This window comes from Vulpes vulpes, chromosome 1 (assembly GCF_048418805.1).
Source record: "Vulpes vulpes isolate BD-2025 chromosome 1, VulVul3, whole genome shotgun sequence".
In the NCBI taxonomy this organism is placed as follows: domain Eukaryota; kingdom Metazoa; phylum Chordata; class Mammalia; order Carnivora; family Canidae; genus Vulpes; species Vulpes vulpes.
The window spans coordinates 15,207,474-15,233,325 of NC_132780.1; the positions used below are offsets into that span (position 1 = coordinate 15,207,474).

Here is a 25,852-nt window from a genome sequence, read left to right on the forward strand (position 1 = left end):
ATTCCTGGCAAGGTGCTAGACATGTCTGAGCCATCTTGGATTTTCCAGCCCAGTTGGACCCTAAAATGGCTACAGCCCGGGTCATATGGTGCCTCAGAATTGCCTTGCTGAGCCAGTCAGCCCATGAAATTGTGAGTGATCACAAACAGTTATTATTTTAAGGCTCTAACTTTGGGGACGCCTGGGGGGCTCAGTGGTTGAGTGTCTGCCTTCAGCTCAGGTTGTGATCCTAGGGTCCTGGGATCGAGTCCTGCATAGGGCTCCCCCCAGGGAGCCTACTTCTCCTTCTGCCTATGTCTCTGCCTCTCTCTCTGTGTCTCTCATGAATAAATAAATAAAATCTAAAATAAAAGAAAGAGAAAAATGACTCTAACTTTGGGGGAAGCTTGTTATTTTCAGCAATAGAAAACCCAAACAGGGATCTCCATCTGCCTCAAAAGCCTAGCTCCCTTTGCCTCAGGGCAGGAAAGTCTGCAACTTAATTTATCCTCCAGAGCTCCCCACAGGATCTCGGAGAGATTGGGACCTCACCTGAAGTTATACGCTTGCTAGTCTTCCCCTTCACTGTCCAGTTTCCTCTGCTCCTTTTTGGTTTCTCCTTGGAGCATTTCTTTAGAAAATCATGGGCATGTGATTTTTGTCTCGGGCTCTGCTTCCAAGAGAATCTGACCTCAGACATAGCAGCGCTTCTGATATTCTCTCTTCCAACCAGAAGCCAAGGCTCTGGCTCCCTATTCGCCCTCTCCACTCTTCTCTGCCCCTCTCCTACATCCAAAAAACACAGACCACCTTCCAGACTCCCATCTAGTTGGTGGCATGGGAGAGAAGAAGGTGGGAACAAAGACATCCAAGAGGTCTCCGAAGGAAGCAGCAAGCAGCTTGTTTGCCCGGGCCAGCAGCAAGTGACACCTCCCTGCCCCCAACCACACAGCTACCGAGGGGATCATATGGAGGTCAGGCAGGCAAGAGTCAGGCGGTTGGCATGTCAGCAGCAGTTCAGGGGCCAAGTGGGGAGGAGAGTCATCTCTGATTCTGTGTCGGTGGTGGGAGGGGCTCTGCCGGTTGTCCCAACCTCTCCCTGGGAAGTCTGTCTCTGTGACCTTCCTACCCCCACCAGCTGTCCGTCCCTGGAAACCCCAGAATCCATCACCATGGATCCTCCAGCAGGTCCCACAGCCGCTTGCCACTGGAGTCCGATAAGTCAGCAGAGAAGATGCTGGGGGCCGGGGGGCCACAGCCTAGCAGGGGACCCCCACTCAGAGCCTCCAGCCAGTCCAAGGAGTCTGTGGGGCCCCTGGGAGAGAGGGACGGGGAGTTTGTGGGGGATGGGAGTGAGGAAGAGAAGACAGATGAGAGGCCTTCAGAGTCCGGGGAGGGGGACAGCACGTCGAAGGAGCCGGGGAAGTCCAGGGGAATGGGGGGCAGTGGGTCTGCAGGAAAAGGAATGGAGTGTGAGCTTAGGAAGGCAGAGACCCGCACCTCACTCCGTTATTCCTCGTTTCCAGAAATCTAAGTCCCCAGCCCACTCCTCCCTGCAACCCAAGACTTCAGACCCCAACCCCTTCCTCTCTTGGACTAGAAGTCCAGAATCTCAGTCTAGAAGTTCGACTCTTACCCTCAGGCTCCACTTGATCCTCCAGGATGTCATCAATGCCGCGGTTCGGAAGCAACTGCGGACGGGCAGAAGCTGCGTGAGCCAGGATCCCGCCCCATCCTGACCAAGACCCCTTGCCCGCCCCCACGCACCTGCGCCCGGCGGATGGCTTCCTGCAGCTCCTCCTCCAGTGTCAGGGCCGCTGCGGCCGGTGCTGAGGAAGGGGTCGGTGCCGGAGCCGCAGCCGCAGCGGGAGCGGGAGCCGGAGCGGGAGCCGGAGAAGTAGTCGCAGGGGTTTCCGCGGCACGTGCAGGAGGCGGAGCGCAAGAATTTGGGCTCTGCTTGAGCTAGAACCGCACAGAGGAGCTCCCATAAGCCACGCCCACCGGGCGCAACCCCACCCCTCGCCACCTGTGGCCCCGCCCCTTGGCCCCTTCCCGGCCCGCCCTCGGTGCCGCCCTGTGTTCTCATTGGCTTCTCTTCCCTTGGATCCTCCCATTTTGCTCTTAACCACGCCCCCCACATCCCATTGGCTAGTCTTCTTTCGACTTCCCGCCCCGTCCCGCTTTGTCTTCTCCTCACTGGTCCACACGCGCGTAGCCCCGCCCTCACCGAGCCCTGCCGCCGGACGGCTCCCAGAGCCTTGGGCCTGAGGCGCGGCCAGGGAGCACCCACGGGACCGTCCTCGCGCCGCGGCTTCGGCCGCTCGCGGGGCAGGGCGCCGCCGCGCATGCGCTCCAGGAGCATCGACTTAGTCCCAGACACCGGGAGGCCCTGCAGGCGCAGCTGCTGCCGGAGCTCTGAGACCTGGGCGGGTGGGGGGGAGAGGCCTTGCTGGGAGGGCTCCGGGGCGCAGGCAGGAGCTGGGGATAGACATTTGGAAGCCGCGAGGGGAGGCACTGGGGAGCCGGGCTGCTGGGTCCCTGATGGCGCAGAGGCTGCGGGGTTAGACTTATGGGTACCCACCGAGGGGAGGGCCAGCCTGGGACGTTACCCCCCATGCTCGCTCACCGTCAGCTCCTCCAATTTAAGGGTCTGAAGTTCCAGCTTGTGTGGAGGGGGTGAGGGGCGGAGGACTCCAGGTGGGGAGGGAGTGAGGGCAGTGGGCTTCATCCTGGCGGTAGTCGTGGGGGAGGGGAACCGCGGTTAGAGGGGGAGGAGAGAGGCGGGGCGTCCCCAGGTTCTCAAACGCGGCAGGGGCTTGTGAAAAGGAAGGAGAAGGTCCAGACCCCTGGGTCTCCGAAGAGGCTAATTCCTGTGCACAGGACAGGAGGAACCAGAGGCTGTCTTCTAGGGGAGGGACGGGTTGGGGGCTGGAGTCCCCCTGCTCTTGGACTCGGTTTGAGGGAGGAGGCTGCACCGGGGTCTGAATTTCCCCCCAGAGAACAAAAACAGGGATCATACCTGGGAGGTGGCTGCTGTGAGTTTGTCCCTTCCCACAGAGGTGGTCCAGGGGGACCCAGGGCCAACTCTTTGGCCGGGGGGTCTACCCTGGACCCTTGTCTCCGCCCTGGGGGTATGTACTGGTGATATGTCAAGTTCCCCTTTGCCTTGGGCTTTCTCCAGTGTTGGGAGATCTTGGGAGACTCCTGAAAAAGCAGGTGTGATGTCATATGGAGCTTCAGCTCCGTCCCCACTCTCCTGCCCCAGAGCCTCATGCAAAATATGGTGTCAGCTTGCCACCACCATTAAAAGGAGCAGAAAGGGCAGCAGCAAGGAGGACCAATGCTAGACTCTCCGGGGTACTCCTCACTCGATGGAGACTCACCTTCAGGGACCTCCAAGTGCCGTATTCTGATTCAGGGAGCAGGTCCCCAGGGCTGAGGAGGAAAGGGGTGAGGCCCGAGGGCGAGACTGGGGCCGGGGCTCTGGGGGCCAGAGCGGGGCCTGTGGTTGAGACCCACGGGTCTGGATCCAAGACTGGAGAGGTGGTGAAGGACCCTGAGAGGCCTGTAGACAGCAAGCCAGGCAGACAGGAGCAAGGTTGTGTGGGAAGGAGGGTCCTGGAGGCCTCAGCCCATCACTGCCGCCCCCCCCCCCATGTGGGAGGGCAGGCCCAGGGAGGGAAACCCCAGTGGTAGCAGCTGAGTGCCCAGGCTCCTGGATCTCAGGGCAAAGGTTCCAGCCTTTTCTATTCTCAAGAAAGGCAGGAATTGGGGCATCTGGGTGGCTCAGTGGTTGAGCATCTGCCTTTCGCTCAGGTCGTGATCCTGGGGGTCCTGGGATCAAGTCCCCAATCAGGCTCCCCACAGGGAGCCTGCTTCTCCCTCTGCCTATGACCCTGCCTCTGTGTGTGTGTGTCTCTCATGAATAAATAAATAAAATCTTAAAAAAGAAAAAAAAAAAAAGGCAGGGATTGTCCTTAGTCACCTAGGGGTGTGGTAGCTAAGGATCACAGATTTGGGGTGAGGGGAGTTTTGCTGGGACAGGGGTGGGGCCAGCACTCCTGGTTCTTGAGGAGAGAGAGAGAAGCTGAAAGCCACATCCTGAGATTCTTTATGTGTGCCAAGTGTGGAGTCTGGGATGCCTGTCTTCTCCAAAGAAACAGGATCTGGATTCATGCATTTTATTGGAGTGAGAGAAGTCACAGAGCAGCAAGCAGAGCTTTTAGGGGTGGGGTGGCCAGGGACCCATACTCTTGGGTTCTCGGGAAAGGACAGGCTAGGATTTCAGTGTATCCCTGGCATAGGGACTGAGGCTCAGGAACCAGTGTGGGATATCTTGTAGCTGCCCTCCCGGGTACCCCAGGGGTATCAGGCCTCCATCCCCCTCCCTGTCGGAGCCCCACACTTACTTGGGTCCTGATACCGCCTGTGGATCCGAAGCTGGAGCACTATGGAGGAAGGAGGGAGGTGGGAGGAGAAAGGCGGGAAGGGAGTGTCCAGGAGCCTGGCCTGGCAGGCGGTGTGAGCTGCAGTTGTTGGCAGGACACGCGTGCCCAGCCCCCTTACACACCCAATGCAGGCGGGTGGGCCAGCAGCCTGTTCCCTTTCCCGGGCCTCCCGCCTGCTCCTTGCTCCCTGCCAGAGCTGTTCTGGGACTAGGAGCCAGCCAGTGTGCAGGCAGGAGGCTAGCCCTGCCCCCCAGCTCCACCTGCCCCCTTCCGCAGCGTGTGCCCACCCCACCCAAGGCACGATCCTCATCTTGGCAGCTGCACCCATTTGTACTTCACCTCTTCTTGTCCACGTGCTCCAGTGCCCACGAGCCTGCTCCCTTCTGTGTGCCCCTGGGCCTCCCTGCACTCACCCTCTCTGCACACACTTCCTTGGGCTCTCCTTCTGGCACCTATGGCACTTTTATGCACTTGTACCCTTTGACACACTTCATCCTTGGCTTGCTCTGCCTTGGCACCCACTCGGCCACCTTGACACTAATTTGCACATTCAGGATTTGGCTTCCAGTTCTGGAGTGGGGTTCTCTCTTTGCACATTTCACGTGCATTCTCTGGCACACTTTGCTCTTTGCTCACTGGTGTCTTTGCACCGACCCAGCCACGTGAGCATCCTTGTTTGCACACTCACATGCCCTTCAGGGACTAACATCCAGTGCCACTCACTTGCATGCTCTCAGTCCACCTTAGGACCTAAAATACAACCTTTGACACATCCAAGGTTTGGTAGCTCACTGGCCCCTCACCAGCACTCCCATATTGCTCACACCAAAATCCCCACACTGCGAACTCCTCCATTTTGCACACAGATCAATTTAGGCCCCTGTTCCTTGGCAGTACCTGATTCTCCACCTTAGCCACCCACTCCTCTCTGTATACAGGAACATTGCATTATTGGCCATTTGCACACTCACAGAGCCACCAAAATGGAACCCATTTGTTGGGGCCTCTTTTATACACAAGTGACCTTTTGCACAGAAAACACCTGCCTTGTGGGCCCCATGACCCCCTCCCTCTGCCTCACCCACCATACACACTGCCAGAGTTAAGAGCATTTGATCCCAGGACCCCAAAAGACCCCTTCCCTACATGCAGAGAGAAGCCTCTCACCAGATCTGAACTTGGAGCGAATGATTTGGGAGCGCTGAGAGGAAGTTGCGAGAGTCATTGCCAAGGCTGGGATGGAGACCTGGACTGAGGGGAGGACAGGGCCCCCACCGGAGGCAGGGTCAGAGTGGAGGTCAGGAGGCTGTCCCTGCGTGTGAAGGCAGCAGGGAAAGGGCCTCAGAGGCTTAGGAATAGGAGAGGCCTTGAGCCATAACTTCTGGATCCTGAAGAAGGAAGGGCTGGGAGAGGGGACTCCTGACTTTGAGGGCCCCAATTCCTGGAGCCTGGAGGAGGAAAGATTGGGATCTATGAAAGGAGACCCCTGGGCCTGTGAAAGGAGAGGAAGGAAAAGGGGCTGAAGGGACAGAGCTCAACACTCCGAAGGGGCTAGAATCCAACACCCTTGATCAAGAGGGGAGAGCTACCTGGTAGGTTCCTGGGGAATGGAAGGGTCTCTGCCACCTGCATTTAAGAAGGGAGTGGGTGGGTGGGTGGCAGCCACCCTGGTCTGTGAGGAAGGGACTGGGACCAGAGAGGTGCAGAGGAGTTAAGGTGGGCTCCCCCCACCCCTCATCCCAGGGGCTTCTCACCAGGTGGGCTCAGCGCAGCGGTGCTCTGGAGCGGGTTGAGTCCCTGGTCTAGGCTGGAGGCCTCAGGCTCCGCCCCACCAGCTGGGAGCGCCTAGGACGCCCCTTTCGAGGGCGTGCCTGGGGCCTGAGGACGAGGCGCGGGGTTGGGGGGCGGACAGGAGCCCCGCCTGGGACCCTGAGAAGGGGCGGGAGCACAAGCTGGGAGGGACTGGGGCGGGGCGAACGTCGGGGTTCCCTGGGTCGCTCCTCCTCCGCGTCCTGGGGCCTCGGGGTCGGGCGGGGCAGCCACCCGCGGACTGACAGAAGCAGGTGCCTGGAGAGGGGCTCCGAGTGAGCAGCGGGAGCAGGTGGTCGCGACCCGGCCCTGCGGGCAGGTGCCACCTGTCGCTTATTTTTTCCCTGACGCAGCAGCAGGGTCAGATTTAGGGGAGTGGAAAGTTCAAACTGGAGCCCCGGACTCCTGAGTCTGAGGGAGGAGGGGACTTGGGGACCCGGACTCCCAGGTCTGAGGGAGGAGTGGGTTGGGGGCCCGGACTTCCTGATGTGGAAAACGAGGGTTGCCAGAACAAGGACAAGAGGTGTTGGGATTCCGCAGGGTGCCCGACAGGCCGAATGTGCAGATGGGTTCTGGGAACCCAGACTCCTGGGTCTGAGGGAGAGGAGGGTTGGACTATGGCCTCTGGGGTCGAAGGGAGAGAAGTCTGGTCCCCACTGGCAGGACTGAGGGCCTGATATTTGGCAGAGAGAGCTTAGAGCTCTGTCCTGAAATGCGTGGGAGGCCCCAGGGCTCCGGGTTTGGATTACAAGCCGCAGGGCAAGCTGAGGCCGAAGCTATAAATACCTCCTCGGACTGGGCAAGAACCCAACGCTCTAGTCGAGGACCATGGTGCTGTGATCCGCAGAAAGTCATCATCACCAGCGTTCCCGAGTCTTAACAAGTGAGGCGTTGCCAATACGACAGATACCTTTATTGCTCCTTGCGCTCACTTCCCAAGCCCATTTTCCCACTGTCCCATCCTCTACTGCCCGAAAACTCAAACTCCCGGCATCCCACGCGGGGAAAGAACTACAACTCCCAGAGAGCTCGGAGCTCAGGCGGGCTCCAGGGAGTGGAAGCCGAAGAATTTTCAAGGTTCGCGCGCTTGTTCGTTATTGGTTTTCAAGGAGGCGTGGCCGCGGGAGGCCCGTGGCGGTGATTGGCCGGCAGTTCCTGCTGCTCAAGATCCCAGAGAAGGCGGCGGAGCCTGCGCAGTTCACGGTGCAGAGCGTCGTCCGTCACAGGACCCGTGAGGCGCAGGCGCGAGCTGCCCAAGGGCAGGATGAGGGGAGGATGGGAAGAGAAGCTTTCGAAGATGTCCCCTAGGAAATCGAAGAAGAGTCAAATTCTGAAAATGGGCGAGGGGTAGCAGTGTTGGGGGAGAAGCTGCGCATGCCCGAGGGAAAAACTTCAACTCCCAGCAATTCCTGGAGCAGGATCCACTCAAACACGACTCTTGGGAGTCCCCAGGCATCATGGGAGTTGTAGTTCACACAAAGAAAGGCCACCGTTGCCCGGGAAACGGGCGAGGTATTGGGTTCTTGGGTCTGAGAAAGGAAGGTCTGGGAGCTTAGTTTTACGGATTCCTTAGAGTGGAGGGGTCCGGAACCCGAATTACTGGGCGGGGAGGGCAGCTTGTCGGGGAAGAGGCTGAGGGCCCGAACTTTGGGGAAAAAAGGAGAGATGGAGCTTGAACTCTTGTACCCTGGGGGAGGGGTAGTTAGGGTCCATCACTTAGATCTTGAAGGAGGAGAGAGTTAAAGGTATATAATCCTGGGTCAGAAAGAGGAAGGGGTTGGGGCTATAAATTCCTGGGTCCTGAGGACAAAAAAAAAAAAAAAAAAGCTGACAGCCCCAGTGCCTCTGTCTCCATCTCTCCTCACCTGTGTCCACAGCATCTCGCTCTGCAGGGGGAGGATCCCAGGCAGGTGGTGGCCCACGACCAGGACCCAGCTGGTAGTGGCTGAGCAGATGGTGGAGCTGAGCAGGGGTCAGAGTGGGGTGGTCAGTTCGTAGGCTGCTCCATGAAGCCTGGTGGGAAGATCATGTGAGAAATATGGGGTCATTATGGGGCAGCTGAGAAATCCTAAATGGAAGGCCCTCCATAAAGGGCATGGATGTAATGGGTAGATGGTTGTGTCTGTGCGATGTCTTCCGGACACTGTGAGGCCAGGCTGTCACCAAAGTGATGGTGGGAAAAGGCATGCTCTCAGCTTTTTTTTTTTTTTTTCCATGCTCTCAGCTTTAAAAAAAAAAAAAAAAAAAAAAAGTGATTTGCTTCAGCATAAATGAAGATCCAGGAGTTGGGTGTGGGGTGAAGAAGAAACAAAATGGGCCATTCGTTTGTATTATTATTTTTTTAAAGATTTTACTTAGAGACCCACACAGAAAGGCAGAGACACAGGCAGAGAGAGAAGCAGGCTCCCCGTGGGGAGCCCGATGTAAGACTCAGTCCCAGGACCCCTGAATCACGACCTGAGCCAAAGGCAGATGCTCAACCACAGAGCCATCCAGGTGCCCCCATTAGTTTGTATGATTGAAGCTGATGTTGTGTACCTGGAGGTTCATTACTATATTGTGGCTATTTTTTTGTTTCTGAACAATTCTACACCTAACTGAGATGACATTCGAATCATCAGTGGGTTGAAAACCAGAGACTCTGGACTCAGATTGCCTGGGCTCAAAAATCCCAGCTTCACTACTCATTACCTTCTAGCAAGCCACTGTACCTCAGTCTCTTCATCTGTCAACTGGGTGTGGGCAGGACTAGGAACTACGTAATGGCATAGTTTTGAGGAGGATTCAATATGGCAAGATCATTAAGTAGTTAGGACACTGCCTAGTGCTTATTAAATGTTCTGTTAAAGTTTGATAAATATAAATAAATGAAATTGAGTAACTTATCCTACCTGATTTTCAGCTTTCTTGTCTGAAAAGAATTTTCAGTTAATAACCTATTTCATGAGGCTTATTCAACATTCAATGAGAAGTGCTAAACAAGGGCGCCTGGATGGCTTAGTCCATTAAGCATCTGCCTTCGGCTCAAGTCATGATCTCAGGGTCCTGGGAATGAGCCCTGCATGAGACTTCCCTGCTCAGTGGGGAGTCTACTTTTCCCTCTCCCTCTGCTGCTCCCCCTGTTTGTTCTCTCTCTCTCTCTTTTCCCCTCATAAATAAAATCTTAAAAATAAAAAAAAAGTACTAAACAGTGTCTGGCATGTAGTTTATGTGCAACGAATGTTTTAACTATCACATTCCCTGGTCTCATAGCAAACTTTCTGAATCAGCACGTCTGAGGGAGGGGGCCTTGGAAACTATTATTAGCAAGTAGCCCAGGATTCAGATGCAGTTTGGACACTTGGGGCTGGCTTCCTCTAACCGTCAATGCCGCACCCAGTGTCAGAGCCAGGGCAGGGGATAACATGAAGTCCAAGGTGAGGTCCAAGGGTAAGGCTGAATAGAGGATGTCAGAGGTCAGGGATCAGGAGTCACCTTGAGCAGAGAAGTGCGGGGCACACAGAGCAGGTTCACAGCTATGGAGAGTTTCCGGAAGAATTCAGTGGCAATGTCACCCAGCCCGGCCCCCTGCAGCCAGTCCAAGACAAGGTCCAAGTTGGTTCGGATTTGGACAGCTCGGGACCATTGATAGAAAGGCCGGCCTTGACCTGTAGGGAAGGGCATGAGGGGCAATTGGTTTGCAGACTCTGCCCTCCTCCCTCCCAAACCCTTCCCATCCTTCAGCTTGGGATCTGGAGCTTGCTCGCCAGAGTCCCTAAACATGAGGACTGATCCTGTGGGCGTGGTGTCTGAATTGATACCGGTCTTAGAGGTTGCCCGTCCTTTCCTCCCTGCCCCTTCCCCAGTCTGACCCTCACCTCGTTCCATCAGTGAGTTGAGAAGGGATGCATTGGAGAAGAAGAACAAGTAACCAAAAGTCTGAGACACGAGGTCCGGGTGCAGCTCACACTGGCTGGTCAGTTCCAGGGCTGCCTGGAACACGCCCAGGGTTGGTCTCAACCCTGGAGGCATGGCCCCCAGCTCTGCGCCAGGCCCTGGCAGCTCTGCCCCAGCTGTAAAAGGGTTACTATCCAGGAGAGCAGGCAGTGTTGAATACAGAGTCTAAGAAGACACAGAGATGCAAACAGGTGATTGGACTACAACCTCCCGGAAGTTCAGGGTGATAGAACTTCTGGAAATTACAGTCCTTTCTACACATGACACTCTACAGGTCTCTATGAGGAAATCCCTACTTTCCAGGTGGGTTTCTAGCATTCATCAGGGCCAGAACACCTCAGGTCTTAAGAAAGCCTCCAGGAGTTTCTTGGGTATTTTAATGACTACTTCTGGTGCTTTACAGGGCTCAGAGTTCTCAACAGAGACAGCTCACGGAGGACAAAAGGATACTGAACAAAGAGGCCCCCTTCAGTCAAAGAATTATTTATCCAGAGCTCCCGAAGGAAAGAAAAAGAATAAAGAGTCAGGAAGTGGGAGTGGCATGGCGGTAAGCCAGTGGAAAGTGAAGGACAGGAAATGAAGTCAGAGCCGAAGAAGAAATAAAGCCACACTTGGCAGGGATAGACAGGAAGTGAAGCCTTGGAGGAACAGGGTTCACAAATCAAGGCGGCTTATGGAACAGAAAGACTGTACCCAAAGATTCCTTTTCCTTTCACCGATATGGACTCAGGTCCACTGGAAGCCTGAAACCCTACGAATTCCAAGAAGCCATCTTAAGGTCAAGGGTAGTGGAAGACGGGGACAGATAGCAGGTCCTGCAGGACTAGACTCCAGGGAGAAGATCTGTGACTCAGAAAAGGGAGTGAATTCAGAGCTGTAGGATGTGAAATCAGCAAACACAGGAAGGGAAGCTGGATTCAAGAGGACCTTTAGTTTAAACGACAGTGTCCGGCACTGTTTGATCCCCCATCTATCTATCTAACCACCTAAGAAATTTGCCAGTGGACTTAGAAAACAGGAGCTTAAAAAAAATGATAGAGGTGATATAACCAGATGGTAAAGTTAGCTGGCCAAGAGGGGACAGTTGGAGAGACAGGAAGAAAAGCTGGGAAGGCAGGAAGTAATGCAGGCTCAAACAGGAAGTGGTTCCAACACAGCAAAGTGCTGCAGTGCCTGGGAAGTGATGTCAGAGAAGCAGGGAATCTCACAAGGTCAAATAGGAAGTGACATCGGAGTGATGTAATTCAAACTGGAAGTCAGGAGGTTATGTGTCAACAGGAAGCAGGGGACAAGACCAACCTTGGTGAGGTAGTAGACAGACTGCTGAAAGGTACACATGATGACCTCATCCAGGAGGGCCATGGCCTCATCACATAATTCCAAGTCATTGCAGAGCTGTGGGTCTGAGGACAGACCTGGGGATGAGAGAGAGACCAGAGGCTGACAGGCAGGAGCCCAAGTCCCCAAGTAGAGGGAATGACAGGGGGCTTGGGAAGCCTAGGCTTGGGTCAGAGCTCACCCTCCTGGTCAGCCTCCTTCTCCATCTCCAGCACTTTCTCCTGCACAAAGCTCAGCAGTTCCGTGGTGTTGGCCATCCACAGCATGAGTGGCCGCAGCTCTACCGACACGGCCTCCGGAGTTAAGGGCACCTCGGGGACTCCTTCTGGGTGGCTGGAGAAGGAGAAAAAGAACCTATGATCCTAGCCCAACCCCCACCGTAGTATCTGAACCCCGAGATCTGAGTCTAATTGGGTACTGAGGCCAATCCTCATTGAGTGCCAAGGAAGAGCAGCAACCTGTACTAAGATATGAATGGAGTGAACACAGAACTGGCTCTAAATCCCCACACCCTTTCATCCCTAGACCCTTCTCCCCAGAATTTGTCTTACTTCTCTGGCTGACGGTCTCCAATTTCCTTAATTTTTTCCTGTAGAACAGTAAGATCAGAGTCAAGGTGAGGGTGCGTGGGTAGAGGCCTATGAGTTAACACCCTGGTTTTTCTAGAAGCACCTTTTTGATAGTGACTCTCCCCACTCAAATGGACTCTAACCCTCAAGCTTCAGAATGGTCTCTCCTCTTCTTACCATTTAAAACACAAACTCCCATGATTGTGAGTGGTCTGTCTCCCTTAGCTCCATTCAAATAGTTTCTTCCTACCCCCAAGACACTTCCTTAACCTTTTCTTTAATAAGCCTGCTCAGGGGGATGGAACCTGGGATTTCTCCCAGGCACTTCCATCTTTAGGTCCCACTGATTTGTTCTCTCTTGCCTCCAAGAAATGGTCTCACCCACTACTGCTCAAAGCATCAGGCCCCATGGGCTGCCTGCCTCACCTCCCACAGTGGTCTCTCCTGACTTCTCATCCAAGGGATCTCATCCAACAAGATCTCTCTCCCGATCTCCCAGAAGGTTTCTCCCATCATCCCAGAGGGGCAAAGGTGGTATTTCACTGCCTTCTCTTCTAGTACCTTGGGTGAATCCATAGGGCCCAGCATCCCATGAGACCCCTTGCTTCATGGCCCAAGCCCCTCTTGAAGCATCACGGAAGAGGCAGTTTCATCCTGCCCCACTACGGCTGGGAGGTGGCGAGGGGTGGCTAGGGAAAGAATCTGGGGCTCCGAGGGGCCTGGACTGCGGTGGGAGGACTCACCCAGACAGCCTCCTTAATGAGTCGGGCCAGGCGGCCCAGCAGGCGCGGCAGGTGGCCCAGCTCCAGCTCTCGGGCTGAATGCTGCACGCACAGCGCCAGCAGGGTGGCAGGCCCCAGCGGTGGCAGGTCCCCAGCGCCCGCGGCGGCAGCACGCACGATCTCGCCCAGCAGCGCCTCTTCTTCGCGGGGCCGAAAGCGCAGCACGGGCTCCCGGCCGTCCAGGTAGGCCGCCAGCGCCTCGCCCCGCTCCTGCAGGCCCCGGCCGCACAGGCGGCAAGAGAAGGCCCACCCTGGACCCGGCGGGGCGGTCCCCGGGCGGGCGGGCAGCCAGGGCGGCCGCGCAGGCCCAGAGCCCCCAGTGCGGGGGTCCTTGTACATGAAGAGGAAGTGCTCGCCCAGCCCCAGCAGGTCGCCAGGGTGCAGCTCGGCCTCCCGCAGCAGGAGGCACCCGTTATGCGTGACTGGGGCCCCCCGGGATGGGCGCACCATGGCTGGGGGCTCAGGGCCCGCACGCACCGTGCAGTGCCGTGGCAGGATGTCAGGGGCATTGAGAAAGGTGTCCACGTATGGGGCGGGGGACCCACCACGGGCTGAGGAGTTCCCCCCGCGGCCGAAGACGTGCTGCTCCCGCGTCATCACATACACCACGAAGTCCTAGAGGGAAAGTGAAGACACAGTAGAGACACATCTCCATGAGGAATGGATGCTTCTAAAGAAGACCTTTTGCCACAATCCACTCTCCCATCAACCACCTCCCTCAGGATGAACACTTCCAAGGAGATCTCCTGGGATCCCAAAGGACTCACCAATTACCTCCACCCAAGCATGAGTGGACTTTTCAAAGGCACTTCCTGTGACCAACTGACCCATAAAACTCATCTTGAAGACCAGCTGCTTATAAGGAAACCCGTTTCTTGACATGGGCTCTATAATTCCTCTCCCTTAAATTATTGATGATTTCCAGGAGACTTTTCTCCAGTGAGATGGAGAAAAGTGAGATGGAGACTTCCATCTCACCTCCTCTGAATGGATTGTTACAGGCAATCCCTTCCCACAGTGTACTCTCCCACAACATCCAGCTCAAAGAATAGGTGTTTCCAAGAACACCACACCCACATCGCTAAAATGGACTGTCCCATTACCCTCAAAGAATGGAACTTTCCAAGGAAATCTTTCTCTTAGAACTTAGGAACTCAAAAAAAAAAAAAAAAAAAAAAAAAAAAAAGAACTTAGGAACTCTCCAATTTCCCTACCTTTGGCCCCATTTGCCTGACATTCTACCCCCATGATGGAGACTACCAAAGATGTTTCCCCTTCCAATAATAGCTTTTCTGAATATTAAAAAAAAAAAAAAAAAAGGATGGATATCTTTAAAGAGACTCCTCCTGTGAACAAAGGTTTCTTCCACCCCATGAGTATATACATCTGGGGAGACCCCCTTTCTACAATGGACTCTTATTTTTTCCCACTCAATGCTGAACTCACTTCCAAGGAGACACTATACTACAATGGACTCATCTACCACCTTCACTCCCATGATAGAGGATTCTAAAGATACTCTCCTCTCCATCAGTGGATGCTTTCAATTTTCCCATCCTAAAGAAGAACATCTCCGTGGAGATCTCCATATAGTAGTTCTTCTAGCAACTCCACCTTATACATAGATGTTTTCAAGGAGACCCTCTTCTTATAATGAAGTGTCTCATTTCATCCACCAAATGAAGAGGTGCATTCCAGAAGACCTCTTCCTAAAAGACTCTTCCATTTCCAACCTATAAAAATGGAAGAGCTCAGTCTGATCCCCTTCCTAAAATACATTCTCTGTTCTCTATTCATGTCTAAGAGAATAATAATCCTCATATTCATAAATCCCCTTCCTACACTGAACTCTCCCAATTTCTTCACCCCAGGGAAGGACATTTCCAAAGAGACTCCTTCCTACAATGTATTTGTTCATCTGCCTCTAGAAAATGGACCTTTTCAGTCTTACCACCTTCTGAAGGTAGAATTTCCTGTTTTCTATCCCTGTTTGAAGCAGTGGAATGATCCAAAATACATGAACCCCTTCTCTAAAATTGCTTAACCCAAGAGGGGAGGCTTCCACAGTGCCTGCAATGAACTCTCAGGTTCTAGACAGCCACTCATGAATAAATGACTACAAATAAATTTCTCTTTCTAAGAGATTCACCTCTTACTCTTGATCCCAAGGAAAGAAGACCTCCAATGAAGCCTCTTTCTTAGAAAGGAATTTCTCATGAACCTCACTCGAAAGAGTGGATGTTTCCAATGTTTTCCCCTCTTCCCATACTAGACTCTCCTATACTCCCAGAATAGATTCTTTCAACTTGACTACCTTCCCAGAATAGACCCTCCTATTCTCCAACCTTGCCTGGAGAAATGGGCTGTTATAATATATGCAAACTCCTGCCTAGAATGAACTTGCCCAGTCCCCTTGCCCCAACAAGGAGGAATTAATTCTTCCATGCAAGCCCTGCTCTCAAGAGTCTTCCCCTCTCACTCACACACACAGCTAGGCCTCCTAACCCAAGTGGATCACTCTCTGACAACACGAGACTATTCACTGAGCTCTACCAGTAGGCTTTCCCAATGATTCTCAAAAGTATCTGTTGAACTTGGCTGTACCACTGTTACCCAAAGTCAAACAATACCATAAAAATGATTCTCCCAATTATCACACTCGTGAAAATGAATATTTCCAATGATACATTACGTTCCTTTTTTTCATACATTACGTTTCTATTAATATAATAATTTCCCTCTAACCCACGAGTAATTTTCTACTAACTTCTAATGTTTTCTCCCTCCTTTGCTCTCTGACACTCAAATAAATTTTTTAAAATATTTTATTTATTTATTAATGAGAGACACAGAGAGACAGAGACACAGACAGAGGGAGAAGCAGGCTCCATGCAGGGAGCCCCATGTGGGACTGGATCCTGGGACTCCAGGATCACGCCCTGGGCTGAAGGGAACGCTAAACCGCTGAGCCACCCAGGGATCCCCTCAAACAAGTTCTTCTATCATCACCCAAATATATAAAATAGAAGTATCGAGACGCCTGGGTGGCTCAGCAGTTGAGCACCTGCCTTCGGCCCAGGGCATGATCCTGGAGTCCTGGGATCAAGTCCCACATCAGGCTCCCTGCATGGAACCTGCTTCTCCCTCTGCCTAGTTCTCTGCCTTTCTCTCTGTGTCTCATGAATAAATAAACAAAATCTAAAAAAAAAAAAAAAAAAAAGTCCAAGGAACAAAAAATTATAAAATAAATAAATAAATAAATAAATAAAATAGAAGTATTGGTCTCACCTACCCCCATCAGCAATAGTCAAATTGGTCCAGTGTAAACTAGTTCCTTTAAGAAATGGATTGGTCCACTCCTTCCAAGAAAATATAGGCTTACCCAGAACAAGAACCCATGCATCAGCCAAATTATCTTCCTCCCAAACAAGATAGACTCTTCTATTACTCCTCATCAAGAAATAGACCCTTACAAGGACATCCTTATTTTACAATAGGCTGTTACTTTCACCCCTTGACAAAGACAGCTTTCCCCCAGTTTTGTGTGAAATCTGCCATTCCCTACTTGTTCCTCCAGCGAGATCTTTTTCAGCCATCAACCTCCACCGCTAGCTACCACCACCCCCATCCTCCATCTCTGACAATGACATCTCCTACCCTGGAACCTCGCTGGGACCACACCTTCCGGCATTCGGCATTCCTGAGACTGCCCCATCCAAAGAATAATGGGAGTTGTAATTTGGTCGCTGGGCAAACGAAGCATAGAGCAATAGGTCTCTCCCGGTAGGCCAGGGTGCGCTCACCTGGGCGTCCTGGTAGCCCTGGAGCAGCAGGAAGTAGGGACGGTTGCTGGGGGCCTGGATGAGGCACTGGGTCAACTGATCGAAGTCGCCAGGGTCTGCGGGTCCGATCTGGGCATCCGCTGCCCCTGGGGCCATGCTAAGTGCCTGCTGCCTGCGCTCCTGCTGCCGCCGCCGCCGCCCCTGCAGGCTGAGCTCCGACACGCTGCGCCGCAGGGACAGGTTTTCCGAGCGTTCTTTGCCCCCAGACCCAGCAGGGGGCCCTGAGCCGGACCCCGGGCCAGGACTGGCCAGGGCCGCCCCGCCGGAAGCCGCCCGGGAACGGTTCTTTTGTGGCCGCCACGAGGGGGCGCCCGTGCCTGCGGGGGAGAGACAGAGAAGGATGAGGCAGAGACTAAAAAGAGACGGAGACAGACAGGCTCAGAGATTTGGAGATTATAGAACCAAGAATTGACTACAGAGAAGTGAGGAGGCTTCCCACCTTTAGGTTTTTGCATATGCTGTTCCCTCTGCCTGAAACACATTTTCTGCCTGACTTCTACCCACCTGACAGTTTTCAGCTCAAAAATGAATTGATTCTTTTAATTGGGGGGGAGGGGACCTACTGTGTGCGGAGCACTGTTCTAGGCACTAGGGACTTGGCAGTGAACAGAGAAGACTGTCCTCCAGGAGACAGAAACCACCTCCTCCTGAGCACCCTTCCCTGACATTCCAAGCTGCAGCAGAGAAGGGCACAACTGGACACACCGGGCTTTGCCTGGACCTAACAGGGCCCTGGCACATAGTGGGGGGTTAGTGGAAATGAGCCAAAGGAATGAACTGAGGTGTTTCTCACTAGGCTGTGAAATCTAGGAGGGTGGGAACCTCACCTGTCCTGGGCTCACTGTATTCCCCCAGGGCCCTAAATAATGTGTGGCCCACAGTAGGCGCTCAACAAATGCTTTGTGAAAAGAGAGAGAGAGAGAGAGAAAAAAAAAGAACAACAATGGTAATAATAGCCATCCTTTATTAGGCAACTACTATGTGCCAAGCCTTGTGCTAAAGCCATTTTATACATGATCTCATTCCACCTTCACCTCGGGTTTTGCTCAGTTTAACCAGTAAAGGACATACTGGAATCCAAGCCAGAGTTCAAAGCTCCTGAGTTAACTGCTACAACACTCTATCTCCCAAAGGGAGACTCAGAAACAGAAAAGCGTTAGAAGGCTCCCTGGGCGGCCCCTATCCCGGAGCCAGGCCCCATTCCTGCCAGGCCCTGCTCTGCACTTACTATTTCACACATGGCATCACCTCCTGTTCCGGGCCGGCCTTCTCAAATACCAGGCCAGCATGTAAGCATGACCTTCCTTGGCCTCTACGAATACTCTTCCTCTTCATTTCCCTTGAGCCACCCTCAAATCTCCCACTCTGCAGCCAACTTAGCCTAGGGCCACCTGCTCCAAGGCCAGGTGCCCCGAGGCTTTGCCCATTCCTAGGCCCTGATCAAGTAGCCCATTTCTTCACTCTCCAGGTCTCTTCCCTTTATACACTTAATCTACACAGGCCCTGGGATCCCTGGGTGGCTCAGCGGTTTGGCGCCTGCCTTCGGCCCAGGGGGTGATCCCGGAGTCTGGGGATCGAGTCCCACGTTGGGGTCCCTGCAGGGAGCCTGCTTCTCCCTCCTCCTGTCTCTCTCTCTCTCTCTCTCTCTCTCTCTGTCTCTTATGAATGAATAAATAAATAAAATCTTTAAAAAAAAAATTTACACAGGCCCTGTTCCTCTCGAACCCCTTCAACCTATTGTTCTGAGAGGCCTCCAGACGGGGGGGCCAGCGCCATCATTCCACCTGTCTCGCTCCAGGTTACTCTATTCCGCAGGCCCCGCCCCAGCATCACACGCCCCGCCCATCGGCCTTGCCAGTCTCGCTGAGCCGGGTCCTGCTCCAGGCCCATTCTCTGCTCCACCTGGCACTATAGGTCCCTCCCAGTCCCTTCTCTCCCGCGGACTCGCCTCCAGCCTACCACCGGCCTCCCCAGCCCCACAGATCCTTCCCCGCCCCAGCGCCCCCGCTCCCAAGCCCCGCCCCACCTCTCGAGGCCCCGCCTCCAGAACAGGCCCCGCCCATCCCGCAAAGCCCCGCCCCTCAGCGTCCGGCGGGGTTCGGCTCACCGTCGCTGTCTGCCGCCCCGAAGGCCTCCTGCTCCAGGCGGCGCGCCTCCTCGCGGCCGCGCAGCTCGAAACGCCGCGCCCAGCCGGGCCGCGCTCGCCACAGCTCCTGCACCAGCAGCGGACGCTCCGAGTCGCCCAGCACGCGCAGGTGCTCCGCCCGCCACTCGCCGCCGCCCACGCCGCCCGCCGCGGGCCGGCCCAGCGCGTCGCACAGCGCGAAGGCGTCCACGCAGCTGCTCTCGCCCGGGCCGCCCCCGGGGCTGCCCGACAGCCCGTAGCGCTCCAGCGCCTCGGCCACCAGCTCGCGTGCCGTGGAGCGCGCAGTGGCCAGCACGCTCTTGTAGTTGGCGCCCGACGCCAGCCCGGCGCCGAAGATCTTGAGGACCCCCGGGGGCGCCGTGGCGCGGGCCGCTAGCGGGGGCTCGGGGGCCACGCCCGCCGCTAGCTCCGGCAGCTTCTTCTCGCTGGCCCAGCGCTGGGCGCCCCCCGGAGTCCCGGGGCCTCCCGCGCCGCCGGACCCCGTGGCCCCGGTCCCCGAGCCCCGAAAGAGCTGGGAGATGCGCTTGGCGCGACTCCCGGAGGCTCCCCCGGCCGCCTTGACCGCGCCCACTCTCCGCAACTCCACGTGCGGTGGCGGCGGGGGCAGAGGCTCGCTGCTGCGGCTCCCCGTGTCCGAAGACGACGACCTGGGAGCGCGCCGGGGAGTGGAGAGGCGGGGAAAGCCCCAGGCAGACAGGCAGAGGCCGGAGTAGATGGTGGAGAAGGAGAGAGGTAGGCAAAGACCGAGATGGAGGGGACAGAGACCCAGGGAGAAAGGAATTGGGGGGCAGAGACCCAGAGAGCAACAGAGACCCATTGAGAGGGGACAGAAAACGAGAGAAAGAGGGACAGAGACCCACAGAAGGGCGAGAGATGAAGGGGGTGGGGGTGGGGGGCGACAGAGATGGGGTTGGGCAGAGGCCAGAGGCAAAGAGAGAGAGAGAAATAAATAAATAAAGGCGAGTCCCACAGAAGGAAATTCCAAGAGGTAAGCAGGGAGAGGAGGAAGGAAGGTGAATCAAACCCCTATCCCGGGGTCCCCATCCCCTTGTCCATCCAGCCTAAGCCCATCTATAGAGCCGGCACTCCCCCACACCGGGTCTAGGAGCATTGCTGCCCACTTGTCTCCTCCTGCCTGCCAGTTCACTTGCCCATTCAGGACAGGAACTGGAAGCCAATCCTTGGAGCCCCTGGCATTACCCAGTGCAGAGACTGGGTGATAAACAGGGACAACTGGGAGGTAGATGGGGCAGGGGCAAGAGTCTCAAGGAGGTGGGCACTCACTTAACAGAGGCAGCACTGGGCCAGCGCCGCCCCAGCTTGGCCAGCTGCTTCCTGGGAGAATTGATCCACAGGCCCACAGGGAGATGGAGCTTCCCGAAGCGGGGGCTTCCGCCCTCCTTCCGTTCACCAGATAGCATGGCCCTAAGGAAGGGTGGGTAAGACCCGACTCCTGAGGCCCAGAGTGGTGGGGCTGGGATGGAGGGGGACCCGGACTCCTTGGTCAGAGAGAGAGGGGCTGGGGCTCAGACTCCTGAGTCCGAGTGCAGGAGAAGGATGGGAGCGGGAACTCCTGGGCGCTAGGCTGGGAGATGACTGGGGACTGGCTCCCAGATCTGAGGGAGGAGGGGTCTGGACTCCTGGGTCCCTGGCTCTTACCCTGCTTCAGGTCCCAGCAGCACCCCGGGGCCTTGGCTCCGTTGGCCCTGGTTGGTTCCTGACCTCGCTGCTCCTGTTCAGCCTTTGCCTCTGCCCCAGCTCCCAGCACTGGGTGGGGGACAGGAAAAGGCAAGAGGAAACCCGGCAGGAAGAGCGGGGAGGGGGCGTCCTGTGAGAGGACTGGGCCTGGGGGAGGAGATGTGGGGAGGGCTGGCCTTTCCCCGCTCCTTGATTCTGGAATTAGTCTCAGCCAGTTGGCCCTTCCAGGACTCAGGGAGCTGGGTTCCAGCCCCTCCTCTCTCACACAGGAGACCATCCCCAGACCCAGACTTCTCCTCTAGGGAAACCAAAAGTTAGGATCAGATGGGAGGAATGAGTCAGATATTTAGACCACCAGATAAATCTTTTACTGGAGCTTTGATGCCGAGAGTTTTCCCTTTGAAACACTGGGCTTCGGGGCAGCCTGGGGCTTCCGGGCACTCTGGGGCTTCTGGGCACCCTGGGGCTCCCGCCCACCCTGAGACTCCAGGGCAGCCTGGGGCTCCATAGCAGTCTGGGCCTGCTGAGCAGCCTCCTTCTGGTTGGTACTCCAAGCCTTTATGTAATTGATCACCTTCCCAGGTCGAAAGCAAAGGATCCTGGGGGAGGGTGGGGTGCAAATAGCGAAACCAGATTAGGTCCTGAGTGAGAGACACCCCTCCCACCCTCCCTATATTTGATCCTATTCTAGTAGTGACCCAAGCTGAGCCCACCTAGGTAAGCCCCACCCTGTTCTGTAGGCCCAGTCCCCAAGGGAAGTACAGCTCTCAGGGTTCCCCAGTTCCCAGACCCCCTCCGGCGGTAGGAAGTTGGAGGTCCCTCCCCTTGCTCCAAGCCCTGCCTTCTTCAGAGGGCGGCTCACGCGGTCACAAAGGCGATTAACAGCACTAGTAAGCCCCAGAGCAGCAGTCCTATCAGACGGCCTCTCAGAACGTCCTCGGACTTCGGACACTCTGACGGATTAGCCAGGGCGGTTGGGAAGAGCAGAGAGAGATCCCAGTCCGTAGGGAATTCGTACTCGGTGGTAGCAGTAGTAGTGGTTGGTGACGACCGCACGGCTCCACCGGCTCTTTGGGGCAGCACTGATAGAGAGGGAAGGAGTCCTGGGAGGGCACGAAGGTCCCGCCATGGCCAAGGCAAGCCCTCTCCACTCCAACTCGCCCCAAGACCGAGGTCTCTTCCAGGAGAGCAGCGCGTCCCTAACTGCGTGAATCTCTGTCCGGCAGCGGTAGGGCCACAGGGTGCGAAGCCACACCCTCGTGGCCTGAAACCACACCCCAACAGGAGGTTAAGCGCCGCAGGCCCGCGCCCTGAAGCCGACTCCCCCCAACCCCAGGACCCTGAATCTCACACTTCTGTCAACTCCCCAGCACTGACCTCTGACATGAAAATGCGTGACCCCGGCCCGGGAGGTTTTCATATTGGCCAACTCGCAGCGGTAGGTACCTGCATCTTCTAATCTCACCATGGTCTTGGTCAGGGTGGGCTCTTTCCCCACGGACAGCAGCAAGCTGTTGCTCCCTAAAACCTAGACCCAAGCTCAAGGGGTCACAGAGGCCTGGAGAATTCAGGGTTTTGGGTTGTACAGGGGTGAGATAATCACGGGGTCTCAATGGGGGGTAGGTATACTGGGGCAGGGCATAGGGTCTCCGGGGATCAGAAGCAGCAAAATCTGGTAGATCATGGGCCATAGGGATTGTAGATGCAAGCCTCTGGATACAAAGATCAGGGGGCCCACACAAGCCTGATGGACTCGGGGTTCAAGGGTTACAGGAGTTAGTGGGTCCCACCCTGTAAAATGTGTAATTGTTCACGCCTGCAGAGATTCGATGCCAGCTGAGCTCACAATCCAGGACCAGGTCTTCCAGTTCATGGACCACGACTTCGTGCACTGGGGATAGGGAGTTACTGTGGGATGCTCCCTCCTAACTCGCTCCTACTTGGTCTCGGCCAGCTCCAGCCCCCGCCCCCTCCAGTCAGTCCCTCCTCTGGCTCCGCCCCTCTTTGCGTCGACCCCTCCTGCTGGTCCCAGCTCGCTCACCTCCGCAATCGATGGGCTTTCGACAAGTGTGTATTCTCTTCAAGCAGTTATGGCACCAGATCAGAGTCTGCAACATCTGACCTGAAGGGGCAGCATCAACGCTGTATTCGCCCTGAGAGGCGAGGCTAAAAGGAGAGGGCAGGGCCAAGGGCAGGGGCGGGGTCAGGTGCCCAAGTCCCTAGGAGGTCAGCCCAAGGGGCGGGGCTACGAGGAAGCCCGGCAGAAAGAGGGATCCAACCCGACTCGGTGAAGAGCGCAAATAGAATAGGACCCGCTCCCCCGTGAGTCCGTAGCGCCGAAGGAATATTGGAGACCAGGAACCTCTCAGAAGTGGAAAATTAAGAAACATCGAGACCCCAAGGGGGAGGTTCATAACCGGGCGACGATGAGGGATAGAGGACCAGCTCCTATAATCCGGACTCACCACATTTGTTGGGACAAAAACCTGCCTCAGAAGAAAGAAAGAAAGAAAAAAAGATGATCAGATTTCTAAGTTAAAAGAGATGAGGGGGGCGAAGGACTAGGTTGGGGTTTGGGCTCTTGGGTTTGAGAGAGGAAGGTGCCTGGATCCCTGGGTCCCCAGGAAGGTGTCTGGATCCCTGGGTCCGAGGACAGAGTTGCAAGAACTGAGGGGCTGGAGACGGGGACTGTGGGACTTTTGAAGAAAGGGGCTGTGGTCCCTGACAGACTCCCATCTTCCCTCACCCTTTTTTTGGAACTGGGTTATAGTTGTCAGAATGGAAGCTTTTTGCTTGATTAACATCCAGAATATCTGACTCAGGAAAGCCTCACCTGGGAAGGAACAGGGGTGACACAGAGTGCTTCCTCTCTCCCTCACCCATCCCAGGAGTGAGGTACAGGAAGTTTGTTTCTGTCAGAAGAGCCTGGCATTCCACTTGGTGTCTTCTCAGGGAGGGACAATGAAATTCAATGACTGCTTAACATAATGCTGGGCCACTGAGCTAAGCGACAGCTGGCATGAAGGCATTATTTTGATCTTCATTTAGAAATGACAAAGCTGTGAAATCCCTCACTCAGGCCCACACAGGAGATGACAGAGCTGGAATTCGAACCTAGGCAGTTTGGCTCCAGAGCCACTACCAGACCAGCTGTCACCAACTATTACTTTTCTGGAAGATTCTGGAGCCCCTCCTCCTGGGCCCCTCTGTGCATTTACCTTGTTCTTCAGAGTTTGTGATACGTTTCAAATTCTTCAGAAAATCCATGGATAACTTTTTCAGTGTGGGGGAATCTGGAGGAGGGGAGGGAGAAGGGGAGATAGAACTCCAGATTCAAGCCTTTCTGGCTCATTGGCTCACCTAGTCTTAGAAACTACAATACCCATGGGGCTACTGGGCAAGGCTAGGACTGGTAAAGGGATTGCCTGACCGTTGCCTTCTGGGAGTTGTAGTTTTTCACATAAAATTGCAGGCTAAGGGGGAGGGAAACACGGCAATTGCTAGCCCGGGGTAAACCGGGAATCTGCATCTTGGCCTTCTCCATTCCAACCCAGTAGACTCTGGCTCCAGTCCTTCCCACCCTGGCCCCACACCCAGCAATCCTAGCCTCAGACCAGACCCCTCCTTTCCCAGGACTCAGGATTTCCACGCTCTTCCCTGCCCTCACCGACAACCCCTAAATGTTGATCATTTAAATCTGGGATTTTCCTGAAATCGTTCAGCAGATATTTTATCCTGTCCAACACGCCTTGCAGTTCCTGACTCCGACTCGGCAGGTACTCCATCTCAAAGTGGTATAGCGCCTCCACGACCTTTGCATCGCAAGTGACACAGCCCCGGGCAGGAAGCAGGCAGCCGGCCAGCGCCGCCACCAGGAGGGGAAGTTGCGGACTCATTGCGGCCAGAGCGCTCAGTCCGCGCAGAGCTTGGGGGAGGGTCCTCTCACCCTAAACGTTCACGCTAGGAAGAAGAAAGGGAAGCGTTAGACTCGAAGCTCTTCCCCGAGACCAAGACCCCCAAAATATTTGCAGGGCGCACACTTCTCGGTTAGGAAACCGGGGAGTCCGGAGATCCGGTGCACCGTTAACAACCGCTCTCCGATCTTGGCCTCGACTGTTGCACCCTCAAATACTAGGGTTCGCTGAAGAGCCGAATCCGGGCTGAGGGCTTTTAGGACAAGCAGGGCCCGTCCTTCCAACTCTGATATTTTCCCGCGACTAAAATTAAGGATTTTGGGGGGAGAGGGTGAGGTTGGTCGCGTGATTTGGAGAGCTTTTTGAATGGAGTCAAAGTCACCGTTCGCCCCGATCTACAAGGAGTTTCCACAGCTTCCAGCTTCTAGCTTCCCACTTGGGGCCGCAACTTCCCAGAAGATGCTCCCTGGGAGTTTCCTTGGCCCCGCCCCACAAGCCCAACGCTGAGTCTCATTAGACCGTAACAAAGGGAGGCTCCGCCTACCGTTCCGTGATATCACAGAGACCGCTGTCTTTTCAGACCAGAACTTTCCTAGCGTCTACCGAAAGGAAAAGTATTTTGCCCCCTCCGGCTTCTACAGCCAAGGAAAGGGCTTCTGGTCGTCAGCTTCCTCCCGTCCTTGAGCCCCCGGACCCAGGCTTCCGGCAAAGTGCACAGGGCCTTTTGCAAACCGGGCTTGGAGCCACGACCCTGAGAGAAGTGGCCCGTTCTAGCCCTCAGACTACGACTCCCAGGAAGCCCTGGGGCTCTCCCTAGCCGATTACTCTGGCCGCCCCGAGGACTAGATGGGAAATGTAGTTTCAAAATTGCGCACTTCAGACTCCTGGGTGGCTCAGGGCGCGATCCTGGAGTTTCAGGATCCAGTCCCACTTCGGGCTTCCCGTGTGGAGCCTGCTTCTCCCTCTGCCTATATCTATACCTCTCTCTCTGTCTCATGAATAAATAAATAAAATCTATAAATAAATAAATAAATAAATAAATAAATAAAAGAAAAATTGCCCACTTTGTTCACTCCTCCCTCTACCTTCTCTCCCTGGCCCAAGGGGCTTGATGCCAGGGTTCCAGAGGAAAGAGGCCTAGAACCAGTACTGAGAAACTGGGGCCCTATGGATCCAGCAGGTCTCTCCTTTTCTGCATAACTGAAACAGGCCACCAGAAAAACAAGCACCAGGGTTCACACAACTCTGAGAACCAGAGGCTGCCAGACCAGAGCAGGACAATACTCCTGCTCTGACATGAATAATGAGTCCCTGGCAGTTCTGCACTTTGCCTCCTCCTCCTCCTACACACACACACACACACACACACACACACACACACGACTCCAAAA

At 55.2% G+C, this 25,852-nt stretch overlaps 3 protein-coding genes and 1 long non-coding RNA gene across 15 annotated transcripts in view; 1 reads left to right on the forward strand and 3 right to left on the reverse strand.

Moving 5' to 3' along the window:
• MAMSTR (MEF2 activating motif and SAP domain containing transcriptional regulator) overlaps window positions 1–7,093 on the reverse strand; it is a 19,679-nt gene extending 12,586 nt beyond the window's left edge. Inside the window, exons 1-11 of one of the 6 annotated variants that reach the window (XM_072756502.1) lie at window positions 7,023–7,093; window positions 6,182–6,494; window positions 5,595–5,678; window positions 4,389–4,427; window positions 3,363–3,544; window positions 2,999–3,183; window positions 2,606–2,708; window positions 2,207–2,401; window positions 1,747–1,941; window positions 1,616–1,670; window positions 865–1,430 (exon numbers count right to left, since the gene is read on the reverse strand). In XM_072756502.1, the coding sequence (XP_072612603.1) occupies window positions 1,147–1,430; window positions 1,616–1,670; window positions 1,747–1,941; window positions 2,207–2,401; window positions 2,606–2,708; window positions 2,999–3,183; window positions 3,363–3,544; window positions 4,389–4,427; window positions 5,595–5,652 (1,296 nt within the window). In that variant the 5' untranslated portion in view covers window positions 5,653–5,678; window positions 6,182–6,494; window positions 7,023–7,093 and the 3' untranslated portion in view covers window positions 865–1,146. Of the gene's footprint in view, window positions 1–864; window positions 1,431–1,615; window positions 1,671–1,746; window positions 1,942–2,206; window positions 2,402–2,605; window positions 2,709–2,998; window positions 3,184–3,362; window positions 3,545–4,388; window positions 5,572–5,594; window positions 5,740–6,181; window positions 6,495–7,022 lie in introns of those variants that run through there. The other 5 variants (XM_026013794.2, XM_026013790.2, XM_072756493.1 and 2 more) reach the window with 5 other exon arrangements.
• A 34-nt stretch (window positions 7,094–7,127) lies between these two features.
• On the reverse strand, window positions 7,128–20,885 carry RASIP1 (Ras interacting protein 1). Of its 2 annotated transcripts, none has more exons than XM_072756464.1 (12): window positions 20,509–20,885; window positions 20,134–20,274; window positions 18,811–19,496; window positions 16,665–17,020; window positions 12,823–13,476; window positions 12,062–12,099; window positions 11,692–11,843; window positions 11,472–11,575; window positions 10,094–10,337; window positions 9,711–9,883; window positions 8,102–8,249; window positions 7,128–7,540 (listed from the first exon to the last, which is right to left on the reverse strand). In XM_072756464.1, exons 2-12 carry the CDS (start codon window positions 20,268–20,270, stop codon window positions 7,341–7,343), a joined length of 2,892 nt encoding a protein of 963 aa, XP_072612565.1. In that variant the 5' UTR covers window positions 20,271–20,274; window positions 20,509–20,885; the 3' UTR covers window positions 7,128–7,340. The 2 variants fall into 2 exon arrangements, with proteins under 2 accessions (XP_072612565.1, XP_072612558.1); XM_072756457.1 differs by having other exon boundaries at window positions 11,472–11,587.
• LOC140598638 (uncharacterized) lies at window positions 19,496–25,517 on the forward strand. Its single transcript, XR_012001166.1, has 3 exons — window positions 19,496–19,581; window positions 21,774–21,985; window positions 22,370–25,517. It is a non-coding gene; the product is annotated as an uncharacterized lncRNA (long non-coding RNA).
• IZUMO1 (izumo sperm-oocyte fusion 1) lies at window positions 20,893–24,443 on the reverse strand. Of its 6 annotated transcripts, none has more exons than XM_072756513.1 (9): window positions 24,296–24,443; window positions 23,766–23,840; window positions 23,294–23,380; window positions 23,013–23,033; window positions 22,589–22,669; window positions 22,338–22,438; window positions 21,925–22,075; window positions 21,410–21,629; window positions 20,893–21,146 (listed from the first exon to the last, which is right to left on the reverse strand). In XM_072756513.1, exons 1-9 carry the CDS (start codon window positions 24,441–24,443, stop codon window positions 20,915–20,917), a joined length of 1,116 nt encoding a protein of 371 aa, XP_072612614.1. In that variant the 3' UTR covers window positions 20,893–20,914. The 6 variants fall into 6 exon arrangements, with proteins under 6 accessions (XP_072612614.1, XP_025869564.1, XP_072612628.1 ...); XM_026013779.2 differs by having other exon boundaries at window positions 24,215–24,443; XM_072756529.1 differs by having other exon boundaries at window positions 21,009–21,146; window positions 21,389–21,629; window positions 24,215–24,443.
• Window positions 25,518–25,852: the final 335 nt, after the last annotated feature.